Source organism: Schistocerca nitens, unplaced genomic scaffold (assembly GCF_023898315.1).
Source record: "Schistocerca nitens isolate TAMUIC-IGC-003100 unplaced genomic scaffold, iqSchNite1.1 HiC_scaffold_114, whole genome shotgun sequence".
Taxonomy (NCBI): Eukaryota; Metazoa; Arthropoda; class Insecta; order Orthoptera; family Acrididae; genus Schistocerca; species Schistocerca nitens.
The window spans coordinates 70,797-84,385 of NW_026045656.1; the positions used below are offsets into that span (position 1 = coordinate 70,797).

Consider the following 13,589-nt stretch of genomic DNA (forward strand, 5'->3'; position numbering starts at 1 on the left):
ATCCCGTACGCGCGTGGTAGGATCTCTAGACCACGCGCGCGTACGGAGTTCGTCACCCATGCTGTTGCAGTGAAGTCTCTTCAGAAAATCAGAAACAGCTGCGCGGAGACGGCTGCGCAGAAGCGGCTGCGCGGAAGCGGCTGCGCGGAAGCGGCTGCCCGGAAGCGGCTGCGCGGAAACGGCTGCGCGGAAACGGCTGCGCGGAAACGGCTGCGCGGAAACGGCTGCGCGGAAACGGCCGCGCGGGAACAGGTGCGGGGGAACAGGTGCGCAGGAACAGCTGCGCAGGAACAGCTGCGCAGGAACAGCTGCGCAGGAACAGCTGCGCAGGAACAGGTGCGCAGGAGCAGGTGCGCAAAAACAGGTGCGCAAAAACAGGTGCGCAGGAATAGGTGCGCAGGAACAGGTGCGCAGGAACAGCTGCGCAGGAACAGCTGCGCAGGAACAGCTGCGCAGGAACAGCTGCGCAGGAACAGCTGCGCAGGAACAGCTGCGCAGGAACAGGTGCGCAGGAACAGCTGCGCAGGAACAGCTGCGCAGGAACAGCTGCGCAGAAACAGCTGCGCAGAAACAGCAGCGCAGAAACAGCTGCGCAGAAACAGCCGCGCAGAAACAGCCGCGCAGAAACAGCCTCGCAGAAACAGCCGCGCAGAAACAGCCGCCCAGAAACAGCCGCGCAGCAACAGCCGCGCAGGAACAGCCGCGCAGCAACAGCCGCGCAGGAACAGCCGCGCAGGAACAGCCGCGCAGGAACAGCCGCGCAGGAATAGCTGCGCAGGAACAGCTGCGCAGGAACAGCTGCGCAGAAACAGCTGCGCAGAAACAGCTGCGCAGGACAGCTGCGCAGGAACAGCTGCGCAGGATCAGCTGCGCAGAAACAGCTGCGCAGAAACAGCTGCGCAGGAACAGCTGCGCAGGAACAGCTGCGCAGAAACAGCTGCGCAGAAACAGCTGCGCAGAAACAGCTGCGCAGGAACAGCTGCGCAGAAACAGCTGCGCAGAAACAGCTGCGCAGAAACAGCTGCGCAGGAACAGCTGCGCAGAAACAGCTGCGCAGAAACAGCTGCGCAGAAACAGCTGCGCAGAAACAGCTTCGCAGAAACAGCTGCGCAGAAACAGCTGCGCAGAAACAGCTGCGCAGAAACAGCTGCGCAGGAACAGCTGCGCAGAAACAGCTGCGCAGAAACAGCTGCGCAGAAACAGCTGCGCAGGAACAGCTGCGCAGAAACAGCTGCGCAGAAACAGCTGCGCAGGAACAGCTGCGCAGAAACGGCTGCGCAGAAACAGCTGCGCAGAAACAGCTGCGCAGAAACAGCTTCGCAGAAACAGCTGCGCAGGAACAGCTGCGCAGAAACAGCTGCGCAGAAGCAGCTGCGCAGAAACAGCTGCGCAGAAACAGCTGCGCAGAAACAGCTGCGCAGAAACAGCTGCGCAGAAACAGCTGCGCAGGAACAGCTGCGCAGAAACAGCTGCGCAGGAGCTGCTGCGCAGGAACAGCTGTGCAGGAGCAGCTGCGCAGGAACAGCTGCGCAGGAACAGCTGCGCAGGAACAGCTGCGCAGGAACAGCTGCGCAGGAACAGCTGCGCAGGAACAGCTGCGCAGGAACAGGTGCGCAGGAACAGGTGCGCAGGAACAGCTGCGCAGGAACAGCTGCGCAGGAACAGGTGCGCACGAACAGCTGCGCAGGAACAGGTGCGCAGGAACAGGTGCGCAGGAACAGGTGCGCAGGAACAGCTGCGCAGGAACAGGTGCGCAGGAACAGCTGCGCAGGAACAGCTGCGCAGGGACAGCTGCGCAGGAACAGGTGCGCAGGAACAGGTGCGCAGGAACAGCTGCGCAGTAACAGCTGCGCAGAAACAGCTGCGCAGAAACAGCCGCGCAGAAACAGCTGCGCAGAAACAGCTGCGCAGAAACAGCTGCGCAGAAACAGCTGCGCAGAAACAGCTGCGCAGAAACAGCTGCGCAGAAACAGCTGCGCAGAGACAGCTGCGCAGAGACAGCTGCGCAGAGACAGCTGCGCAGAGACAGCTGCGCAGAAACAGCTGCGCAGAAACAGCTGCGCAGAAACAGCTGCGCAGAAACAGCTGCGCAGAAACAGCTGCGCAGAAACAGCTGCGCAGAAACAGCTGCGCAGAAACAGCGGCGCAGAAACACTCTATAGCCTCCGGTTACAGGAGCGTACCTCCATGTTCAATGTTTTTTGGGCAGTTGAACATGTAAAGTTGAATCCCGTACGCGCGTGGTAGGATCTCTAGACCACGCGCGCGTACGGAGTTCGTCACCCATGCTGTTGCAGTGAAGTCTCATCAGAAAATCAGAAACAGCTGCGCGGAGACGGCTGCGCAGAAGCGGCTGCGCGGAAGCGGCTGCGCGGAAACGGCTGCGCGGAAACGGCTGCGCGGAAACGGCTGCGCGGAAACGGCTGCGCGGGAACGGCTGCGCGGGAACAGGTGCGCGGGAACAGGTGCGCGGGAACAGGTGCGCGGGAACAGCTGCGCAGGAACAGCTGCGCAGGAAAAGGTGCGCAGGAACAGGTGCGCAGGAACAGGTGCGCAGGAACAGGTGCCCAGGAACAGGTTCGCAGGAACAGGTGCGCAGGAACAGCTGCGCAGGAACAGCTGCGCAGGAACAGGTGCGCAGGAACAGCTGCGCAGGAACAGCTGCGCAGGAACAGCTGCGCAGGAACAGCTGCGCAGGAACAGCTGCGCAGAAACAGCTGCGCAGAAACAGCTGCGCAGAAACAGCCGCGCAGAAACAGCCTCGCAGAAACAGCCTCGCAGAAACAGCCGCGCAGAATCAGCCGCGCAGGAACAGCCGCGCAGGAACAGCCGCGCAGGAACAGCCGCGCAGGAACAGCTGCACAGGAACAGCTGCGCAGGAACAGCTGCGCAGGAACAGCTGCGCAGGAACAGCTGCGCAGGAACAGCTGCGCAGGAACAGCTGCGCAGGAACAGCTGCGCAGAAACAGCGGCGCAGAAACAGCGGCGCAGAAACACTCTATAGCCTCCGGTTACAGGAGCGTACCTCCATGTTCAATGTTTTTTGGGCAGTTGAACATGTAAAGTTGAATCCCGTACGCGCGTGGTAGGATCTCTAGACCACGCGCGCGTACGGAGTTCGTCACCCATGCTGTTGCAGTGCAGTCTCATCAGAAAATCAGAAACAGCTGCGCAGAAGCGGCTGCGCAGGAACAGCTGCGCAGAAGCGGCTGCGCAGAAGCGGCTGCGCAGAAGCGGCTGCGCAGAAGCGGCTGCGCAGAAGCGGCTGCGCAGAAGCGGCTGCGCAGAAGCGGCTGCGCAGAAACGGCTGCGCAGAAACGGCTGCGCAGAAGCGGCTGCGCAGAAGCGGCTGCGCAGAAGCGGCTGCGCAGAAGCGGCTGCGCAGAAGCGGCTGCGCACAAGCGGCTGCGCACAAGCGGCTGCGCAGAAGCGGCTGCGCAGAAGCGGCTGCGCAGAAGCGGCTGCGCAGAAGCGGCTGCGCAGAAGCGGCTGCGCAGAAGCGGCTGCGCAGAAGCGGCTGCGCAGAAGCGGCTGCGCAGAAGCGGCTGCGCAGAAGCGGCTGCGCAGAAGCGCCTGCGCAGAAGCGGCTGCGCAGAAGCGGCTGCGCAGAAGCGGCTGCGCAGAAACGGCTGCGCAGAAACGGCTGCGCAGAAACGGCTGCGCAGAAACGGCTGCGCAGAAACGGCTGCGCAGCAGCGGCTGCGCAGAAGCGGCTGCGCAGAAGCGGCTGCGCAGAAGCGGCTGCGCAGAAACAGCTGCGCAGATGCAGCTGCGCAGAAACAGCTGCGCAGAAACAGCTGCGCAGAAACAGCTGCGCAGAAACAACTGCGCAGAAGCGGCTGCGCAGAAGCGGCTGCGCAGAAGCGGCTGCGCAGAAGCGGCTGCGCAGAAGCGGCTGCGCAGATGCAGCTGCGCAGAAACAGCTGCGCAGAAACAGCTGCGCAGAAACAGCTGCGCAGAAACAACTGCGCAGAAGCGGCTGCGCAGAAGCGGCTGCGCAGAAGCGGCTGCGCAGAAGCGGCTGCGCAGAAGCGGCTGCGCGGAAGCGGCTGCGCGGAAGCGGCTGCGCGGAAGCGGCTGCGCGGAAACGGCTGCGCGGAAACGGCTGCGCGGAAACGGCTGCGCGGAAGCGGCTGCGCGGAAGCGGCTGCGCGGAAGCGGCTGCGCGGAAGCGGCTGCGCAGAAGCGGCTGCGCAGAAGCGGCTGCGCAGAAGCGGCTGCGCAGAAGCGGCTGCGCAGAAGCGGCTGCGCAGAAGCGGCTGCGCAGAAGCGGCTGCGCAGAAACGGCTGCGCAGAAACGGCTGCGCAGAAACGGCTGCGCAGAAACGGCTGCGCAGAAACGGCTGCGCAGAAACGGCTGCGCAGAAACGGCTGCGCAGAAACGGCTGCGCAGAAGCAGCTGCGCAGAAGCAGCTGCGCAGAAGCAGCTGCTCAGAAGCAGCTGCGCAGAAGCAGCTGCGCAGAAGCAGCTGCGCAGAAGCAGCTGCGCAGAAGCAGCTGCGCAGAAGCAGCTGCGCAGAAGCAGCTGCGCAGAAACAGCTGCGCAGGAACAGCTGCGCAGGAACAGCTGCGCAGGAACAGCTGCGCAGGAACAGCTGCGCAGGAACAGCTGCGCAGGAACAGCTGCGCAGGAACAGCTGCGCAGGAACAGCCGCGCAGGAACAGCCGCGCAGGAACAGCCGCGCAGGAACAGCCGCGCAGGAACAGCCGCGCCGAAACAGCCGCGCCGAAACAGCCGCGCCGAAACAGCCGCGCCGAAACAGCCGCGCCGAAACAGCCGCGCCGAAACAGCCGCGCCGAAACAGCCGCGCCGAAACAGCCGCGCCGAAACTGCCGCGCCGAAACTGCCGCGCCGAAACTGCCGCGCCGAAACTGCCGCGCCGAAACTGCCGCGCCGAAACTGCCGCGCCGAAACTGCCGCGCCGAAACTGCCGCGCCGAAACTGCTGCGCCGAAACAGCTGCGCCGAAACAGCTGCGCCGAAACAGCTGCGCCGAAACAGCTGCGCAGAAACAGCTAGGCATAAGCAGCTGCGCAGAAACAGCTGCGCAGAAACAGCTGCGCAGAAACAGATGCGCAGAAACAGCTGCGCAGAAACAGCTGCGCAGAAACAGCTGCGCAGAAACAGCTGCGCAGAAACAGCTGCGCAGAAACAGCTGCGCAGAAACAGCTGCGCAGAGACAGCTGCGCAGAGACAGCTGCGCAGAGACAGCTGCGCAGAAACAGCTGCGCAGAAACAGCTGCGCAGAAACAGCTGCGCAGAAACAGCTGCGCAGAAACAGCTGCGCAGAAACAGCTGCGCAGAAACAGCTTCGCAGAAACAGCTGCGCAGAAACAGATGCGCAGAAACAGCTGCGCAGAAACAGCTGCGCAGAAACAGCGGCGCAGAAACACTCTATAGCCTCCGGTTACAGGAGCGTACCTCCATGTTCAATGTTTTTTGGGCAGTTGAACATGTAAAGTTGAATCCCGTACGCGCGTGGTAGGATCTCTAGACCACGCGCGCGTACGGAGTTCGTCACCCATGCTGTTGCAGTGAAGTCTCATCAGAAAATCAGAAACAGCTGCGCGGAGACGGCTGCGCAGAAGCGGCTGCGCAGAAGCGGCTGCGCGGAAGCGGCTGCGCGGAAGCGGCTGCGCGGAAGCGGCTGCGCGGAAGCGGCTGCGCGGAAGCGGCTGCGCGGAAACGGCTGCGCGGAAACGGCTGCGCGGAAACGGCTGCACGGAAACGGCTGCGCGGGAACGGCTGCGCGGGAACAGGTGCGCGGGAACAGGTGCGCGGGAACAGGTGCGCGGGAACAGCTGCGCAGGAACAGCTGCGCAGGAACAGCTGCACAGGAACAGGTGCGCAGGAACAGCTGCGCAGGAACAGCTGCGCAGGAACAGGTGCGCAGGAACAGGTGCGCAGAAACAGCGGCGCAGAAACAGCGGCGCAGAAACAGCGGCGCAGAAACAGCGGCGCAGAAACACTCTATAGCCTCCGGTTACAGGAGCGTACCTCCATGTTCAATGTTTTTTGGGCAGTTGAACATGTAAAGTTGAATCCCGTACGCGCGTGGTAGGATCTCTAGACCACGCGCGCGAACGGAGTTCGTCACCCATGCTGTTGCAGTGAAGTCTCATCAGAAAATCAGAAACAGCTGCGCAGAAGCGGCTGCGCGGAAGCGGCTGCGCGGAAGCGGCTGCGCGGAAGCGGCTGCGCGGAAGCGGCTGCGCGGAAGCGGCTGCGCGGAAGCGGCTGCGCGGAAGCGGCTGCGCGGAAGCGGCTGCGCGGAAGCGGCTGCGCGGAAACGGCTGCGCGGATACGGCTGCGCAGAAACGGCTGCGCAGAAACGGCTGCGCAGAAACGGCTGCGCAGAAACGGCTGCGCAGAAACGGCTGCGCAGAAACGGCTGCGCAGAAACGGCTGCGCAGAAACGGCTGCGCAGAAACGGCTGCGCAGAAACGGCTGCGCAGAAACGGCTGCGCAGAAACGGCTGCGCAGAAACAGCTGCGCAGAAACAGCTGCGCAGAAACAGCTGCGCAGAAACAGCTGCGCAGAAACAGCTGCGCAGAAACAGCTGCGCAGAAGCAGCTGCGCAGAAACAGCTGCGCAGAAACAGCTGCGCAGAAACAGCTGCGCAGAAACAGTGCGCAGAAACAGCTGCGCAGAAACAGCTGCGCAGAAACAGCTGCGCAGATACAGCTGCGCAGATACAGCTGCGCAGATACAGCTGCGCAGAAACAGCTGCGCAGAAACAGCTGCGCAGAAACAGCTGCGCAGAAACAGCTGCGCAGAAACAGCTGCGCAGAAACAGCTGCGCAGGAACAGCTTCGCGGAAACAGCTGCGCAGGAACAGCTGCGCAGGAACAGCTGCGCAGGAACAGCTGCGCAGAAACAGCTGCGCAGGAACAGCTGCGCAGGAACAGCTGCGCAGGAACAGCTGCGCAGGAACAGCTGCGCAGAAACAGCTGCGCAGGAACAGCTGCGCAGGAACAGCTGCGCAGGAACAGCTGCGCAGAAACAGCTGCGCAGAAACAGCTGCGCAGAAACAGCTGCGCAGAAACAGCTGCGCAGAAACAGCTGCGCAGAAACAGCGGCGCAGGAACAGCGGCGCAGAAACAGCGGCGCAGAAACACTCTATAGCCTCCGGTTACAGGAGCGTACCTCCATGTTCAATGTTTTTTGGGCAGTTGAACATGTAAAGTTGAATCCCGTACGCGCGTGGTAGGATCTCTAGACCACGCGCGCGTACGGAGTTCGTCACCCATGCTGTTGCAGTGAAGTCTCATCAGAAAATCAGAAACAGCTGCGCAGAAGCGGCTGCGCAGAAACGGCTGCGCAGAAACGGCTGCGCAGAAACGGCTGCGCAGGAACAGCTGCGCATAAGCGGCTGCGCATAAGCGGCTGCGCAGAAGCGGCTGCGCTGAAGCGGCTGCGCAGAAGCGGCTGCGCAGAAGCGGCTGCGCAGAAGCGGCTGCGCAGAAGCGGCTGCGCAGAAGCGGCTGCGCAGAAGCGGCTGCGCAGAAGCGGCTGCGCAGAAGCGGCTGCGCAGAAGCGGCTGCGCAGTAGCGGCTGCGCAGTAGCGGCTGCGCAGAAGCGGCTGCGCAGAAGCGGCTGCGCAGAAGCGGCTGCGCAGAAGCGACTGCGCAGAAGCGGCTGCGCAGAAGCGGCTGCGCAGAAGCGGCTGCGCAGAAGCGGCTGCGCAGAAACGGCTGCGCAGAAACGGCTGCGCAGAAACGGCTGCGCAGAAGCGGCTGCGCAGAAGCGGCTGCGCAGAAGCGGCTGCGCAGAAGCGGCTGCGCAGAAGCGGCTGCGCAGAAGCGGCTGCGCAGAAGCGGCTGCGCAGAAGCGGCTGCGCAGAAGCGGCTGCGCAGAAGCGGCTGCGCAGAAGCGGCTGCGCAGAAGCGGCTGCGCAGAAGCGGCTGCGCAGGAACGGCTGCGCAGAAACGGCTGCGCAGAAACGGCTGCGCAGATACGGCTGCGCAGAAACGGCTGCGCAGAAACGGCTGCGCAGAAACGGCTGCGCAGATACGGCTGCGCAGAAACGGCTGCGCAGAAACGGCTGCGCAGAAACGGCTGCGCAGAAACGGCTGCGCAGAAACGGCTGCGCAGGAACGGCTACGCAGGAACGGCTGCGCAGGAACGGCTGCGCAGGAACGGCTGCGCAGGAACGGCTGCGCAGGAACGGCTGCGCAGGAACGGCTTCGCAGAAGCGGCTGCGCAGAAGCGGCTGCGCAGATGCGGCTGCGCAGAAGCGGCTGCGCAGAAACGGCTGCGCAGAAGCGGCTGCGCAGAAGCGGCTGCGCAGAAGCGGCTGCGCAGAAGCGGCTGCGCAGAAGCGGCTGCGCAGAAGCGGCTGCGCAGAAGCGGCTGCGCAGAAGCGGCTGCGCAGAAGCGGCTGCGCAGAAACGGCTGCGCAGAAACGGCTGCGCAGAAACGGCTGCGCAGAAACGGCTGCGCAGAAACGGCTGCGCAGAAACGGCTGCGCAGGAACGGCTGCGCAGGAACGGCTGCGCAGAAACGGCTGCGCAGAAACGGCTGCGCAGAAACGGCTGCGCAGAAACGGCTGCGCATAAACGGCTGCGCAGAAACGGCTGCGCAGAAACGGCTGCGCAGAAACGGCTGCGCAGAAACGGCTGCGCAGAAACGGCTGCGCAGAAACGGCTGCGCAGAAACGGCTGCGCAGAAACAGCTGCGCAGAAACAGCTGCGCAGAAACAGCTGCGCAGGAACAGCTGCACAGAAACAGCTGCGCAGAAACAGCTGCGCAGAAACAGCTGCGCAGGAACAGCTGCGCAGGAACAGCTGCGCAGAAACAGCTGCGCAGGAACAGCTGCGCAGGAACAGCTACGCAGGAACAGCTGCGCAGGAACAGCTGCGCAGGAACAGCTGCGCAGGAACAGCTGCGCAGGAACAGCTGCGCAGGAACAGCTGCGCAGAAACAGCTGCGCAGGAACAGCTGCGCAGAAACAGCTGCGCAGGAACAGCTGCGCAGAAACAACTGCGCAGAAACAACTGCGCAGAAACAGCTGCGCAGGAACAGCTGCGCAGGAACAGCTGCGCAGAAACAGCTGCGCAGAAACAGCTTCGCAGAAACAGCTGCGCAGAAACAGCTGCGCAGAAACAGCTGCGCAGGAACAGCTGCGCAGGAACAGCTGCGCAGAAACAGCTGCGCAGAAACAGCTGCGCAGAAACAGCTGCGCAGGAACAGCTGCGCAGAAACAGCTGCGCAGAAACAGCTGCGCAGAAACAGCTGCGCAGAAACAGCTGCGCAGAAACAGCTGCGCAGAAACAGCTGCGCAGAAACAGCTGCGCAGAAACAGCTGCGCAGAAACAGCTGCGCAGAAACAGCTGCGCAGAAACAGCTGCGCAGAAACAGCTGCGCAGGAACAGCTGCGCAGGAACAGCTGCGCAGGAACAGCTGCGCAGGAACAGCTGCGCAGGAACAGGTGCGCAGGAACAGGTGCGCAGGAACAGGTGCGGAGGAACAGGTGCGCAGGAACAGCTGCGCAGGAACAGGTGCGCAGGAGCAGGTGCGCAGGAACAGCTGCGCAGGAACAGCTGCGCAGGAACAGCTGCGCAGGAACAGCTGCGCAGGAACAGCTGCGCAGGAACAGCTGCGCAGGAACAGCTGCGCAGGAACAGCTGCGCAGGAACAGGTGCGCAGGAACAGCTGCGCAGAAACAGCTGCGCAGAAACAGCTGCGCAGAAACAGCTGCGCAGAAACAGCTGCGCAGAAACAGCTGCGCAGAAACAGCTGCGCAGAAACAGCTGCGCAGAAACAGCTGCGCAGAAACAGCTCCGCAGAAACAGCTGCGCAGAGACAGCTGCGCAGAGACAGCTGCGCAGATACAGCTGCGCAGAAACAGCTGCGCAGAAACAGCTGCGCAGAAACAGCTGCGCAGAAACAGCTGCGCAGAAACAGCTGCGCAGAAACAGCTGCGCAGAAACAGCTGCGCAGAAACAGCTGCGCAGAAACAGATGCGAAGAAACAGCTGCGCAGAAACAGCTGCGCAGAAACACCTGCGCAGAAACAGCGGCGCAGAAACAGCGGCGCAGAAACAGCTGCGCAGGAACAGCTGCGCAGAAACAGCTGCGCAGAAACAGCTGCGCAGGAACAGCTGCGCAGGAACAGCTGCGCAGAAACAGCTGCGCAGAAACAGCTGCGCAGAAACAGCTGCGCAGGAACAGCTGCGCAGGAACAGCTGCGCAGAAACAGCTGCGCAGAAACAGCTGCGCAGAAACAGCTGCGCAGGAACAGCTGCGCAGGAACAGCTGCGCAGAAACAGCTGCGCAGAAACAGCTGCGCAGAAACAGCTGCGCAGAAACAGCTGCGCAGAAACAGCTGCGCAGAGACAGCTGCGCAGAAACAGCTGCGCAGAAACAGCTGCGCAGAAACAGCTGCGCAGAAACAGCTGCGCAGAAACAGCTGCGCAGAAACAGCTGCGCAGAAACAGCTGCGCAGAAACAGCTGCGCAGAAACAGCGGCGCAGAAACAGCGGCGCAGAAACAGCGGCGCAGAAACACTCTATAGCCTCTGGTTACAGGAGCGTACCTCCATGTTCAATGTTTTTTGGGCAGTTGAACATGTAAAGTTGAATCCCGTACGCGCGTGGTAGGATCTCTAGACCACGCGCGCGTACGGAGTTCGTCACCCATGCTGTTGCAGTGAAGTCTCATCAGAAAATCAGAAACAGCTGCGCGGAGACGGCTGCGCAGAAGCGGCTGCGCGGAAGCGGCTGCGCGGAAACGGCTGCGCGGAAACGGCTGCGCGAGAACAGCTGCGCGAGAACAGGTGCGCGGGAACAGGTGCGCGGGAACAGCTGCGCAGGAACAGCTGCGCAGGAACAGCTGCGCAGGAACAGCTGCGCAGGAACAGGTGCGCAAAAACAGGTGCGCAAAAACAGGTGCGCAGGAACAGCTGCGCAGGAACAGCTGCGCAGGAACAGCTGCGCAGGAACAGCTGCGCAGAAACAGCTGCGCAGGAACAGCTGCGCAGGAACAGCTGCGCAGAAACAGCTGCGCAGAAACAGCTGCGCAGAAACAGCTGCGCAGAAACAGCTGCGCAGAAACGGCTTCGCAGAAACGGCTGCGCAGAAACGGCAGCGCAGGAACGGCTGCGCAGAAACGGCTGCGCAGAAACGGCTGCGCAGAAACGGCTGCGCAGAAACGGCTGCGCAGAAACGGCTGCGCAGAAACGGCTGCGCAGAAACGGCTGCGCAGAAACGGCTGCGCAGAAACAGCTGCGCAGAAACAGCTGCGCAGAAACAGCTGCGCAGAAGCAGCTGCGCAGAAGCAGCTGCGCAGAAGCAGCTGCGCAGAAGCAGCTGCGCAGAAGCAGCTGCGCAGAAGCAGCTGCGCAGAAACAGCTGCGCAGAAACAGCTGCGCAGAAACAGCTGCGCAGATACAGCTGCGCAGAAACAGCTGCGCAGAAACAGCTGCGCAGAAACAGCTGCGCAGGAACAGCTGCGCAGGAACAGCTGCGCAGGAACAGCTGCGCAGGAACAGCTGCGCAGGAACAGCTGCGCAGAAACAGCTGCGCAGGAACAGCTGCGCAGGAACAGCTGCGCAGGAACAGCTGCGCAGGAACAGCTGCGCAGGAACAGCTGCGCAGAAACAGCTGCGCAGAAACAGCTGCGCAGAAACAGCTGCGCAGGAACAGCTGCGCAGGAACAGCTGCGCAGGAACAGCTGCGCAGGAACAGCTGCGCAGGAACAGCTGCGCAGGAACAGCTGCGCAGGTACAGCTGCGCAGGAACAGCTGCGCAGGAACAGCTGCGCAGGAACAGCTGCGCAGGAACAGCTGCGCAGGAACAGCTGCGCAGGTACAGCTGCGCAGGAGCAGCTGCGCAGGAACAGCTGCGCAGGAACAGCTGCGCAGAAACAGCTGCGCAGGAACAGCTGCGCAGAAACAGCTGCGCAGAAACAGCTGCGCAGGAACAGCTGCGCAGGAACAGCTGCGCATGAACAGCTGCGCAGGAACAGCTGCGCAGGAACAGCTGCGCAGAAACAGCTGCGCAGAAACAGCTGCGCAGAAACAGCTGCGCAGGAACAGCTGCGCAGGAACAGCTGCGCAGGAACAGCTGCGCAGGAACAGCTGCGCAGAAACTGCTGCGCAGAAACTGCTGCGCAGAAACAGCTGCGCAGAAACAGCTGCGCAGGAACAGCTGCGCAGGAACAGCTGCGCAGGAACAGCTGCGCAGGAACAGCTGCGCAGGAACAGCTGCGCAGGAACAGCTGCGCAGGAACAGCTGCGCAGAAACAGCTGCGCAGGAACAGCTGCGCAGAAACAGCTGCGCAGGAACAGCTGCGCAGAAACAACTGCACAGAAACAACTGCGCAGAAACAGCTGCGCAGGAACAGCTGCGCAGAAACAGCTGCGCAGAAACAGCTGCGCAGAAACAGCTTCGCAGAAACAGCTGCGCAGAAACAGCTGCGCAGAAACAGCTGCGCAGGAACAGCTGCGCAGGAACAGCTGCGCAGAAACAGCTGCGCAGAAACAGCTGCGCAGGAACAGCTGCGCAGAAACAGCTGCGCAGAAACAGCTGCGCAGGAACAGCTGCGCAGAAACAGCTGCGCAGAAACAGCTGCGCAGAAACAGCTGCGCAGAAACAGCTGCGCAGAAACAGCTGCGCAGAAACAGCTGCGCAGGAACAGCTGCGCAGAAACAGCTGCGCAGGAGCAGCTGCGCAGGAACAGCTGCGCAGGAACAGCTGCGCAGGAACAGCTGCGCAGGAACAGCTGCGCAGGAACAGGTGCGCAGGAACAGGTGCGCAGGAACAGGTGCGGAGGAACAGGTGCGCAGAAACAGCTGCGCAGGAGCAGGTGCGCAGGAACAGCTGCGCAGGAACAGCTGCGCAGGAACAGCTGCGCAGGAACAGGTGCGCAGGAACAGCTGCGCCGAAACAGCCGCGCCGAAACAGCCGCGCCGAAACAGCCGCGCCGAAACAGCCGCGCCGAAACTGCCGCGCCGAAACTGCCGCGCCGAAACTGCCGCGCCGAAACTGCCGCGCCGAAACTGCCGCGCCGAAACTGCCGCGCCGAAACTGCCGCGCCGAAACTGCTGCGCCGAAACTGCTGCGCCGAAACAGCTGCGCCGAAACAGCTGCGCCGAAACAGCTGCGCCGAAACAGCTGCGCAGAAACAGCTAGGCATAAGCAGCTGCGCAGAAACAGCTGCGCAGAAACAGCTGCGCAGAAACAGATGCGCAGAAACAGCTGCGCAGAAACAGCTGCGCAGAAACAGCTGCGCAGAAACAGCTGCGCAGAAACAGCTGCGCAGAAACAGCTGCGCAGAAACAGCTGCGCAGAGACAGCTGCGCAGAGACAGCTGCGCAGAGACAGCTGCGCAGAAACAGCTGCGCAGAAACAGCTGCGCAGAAACAGCTGCGCAGAAACAGCTGCGCAGAAACAGCTGCGCAGAAACAGCTGCGCAGAAACAGCTGCGCAGAAACAGCTTCGCAGAAACAGCTGCGCAGAAACAGATGCGCAGAAACAGCTGCGCAGAAACAGCTGCGCAGAAACAGCGGCGCAGAAACACTCTATAGCCTCCGGTTACAGGAGCGTACCTCCATGTTCAATGTTTTTTGGGCAGTTGAACATGTAAAGT

At 62.5% G+C, this 13,589-nt stretch overlaps 1 protein-coding gene across 1 annotated transcript; it reads left to right on the plus strand.

Moving 5' to 3' along the window:
• Nucleotides 1-3,127: 3,127 nt before the first annotated feature.
• LOC126218491 (trichohyalin-like) lies at nt 3,128-13,527 on the plus strand. Its single transcript, XM_049942123.1, has 5 exons — nt 3,128-5,455; nt 5,564-6,031; nt 6,140-7,180; nt 7,325-10,596; nt 10,791-13,527. Exons 1-5 carry the CDS (start codon nt 3,128-3,130, stop codon nt 13,525-13,527), a joined length of 9,846 nt encoding a protein of 3,281 aa, XP_049798080.1.
• Nucleotides 13,528-13,589: the final 62 nt, after the last annotated feature.

Excerpts from the sequence above, each read along its gene's own strand:
- LOC126218491 (XM_049942123.1), top strand. The coding sequence starts at position 3,128 with ATGCTGTTGCAGTGCAGTCTCATCAGAAAATCAGAAACAGCTGCGCAG. Across the intron at positions 5,456-5,563 it reads TTTTTTGGGCAGTTGAACAT|CTGCGCGGAGACGGCTGCGC; the intron begins GTAAAGTTGAAT and ends AATCAGAAACAG. Across the intron at positions 7,181-7,324 it reads TTTTTTGGGCAGTTGAACAT|AAACGGCTGCGCAGAAACGG; the intron begins GTAAAGTTGAAT and ends ACGGCTGCGCAG.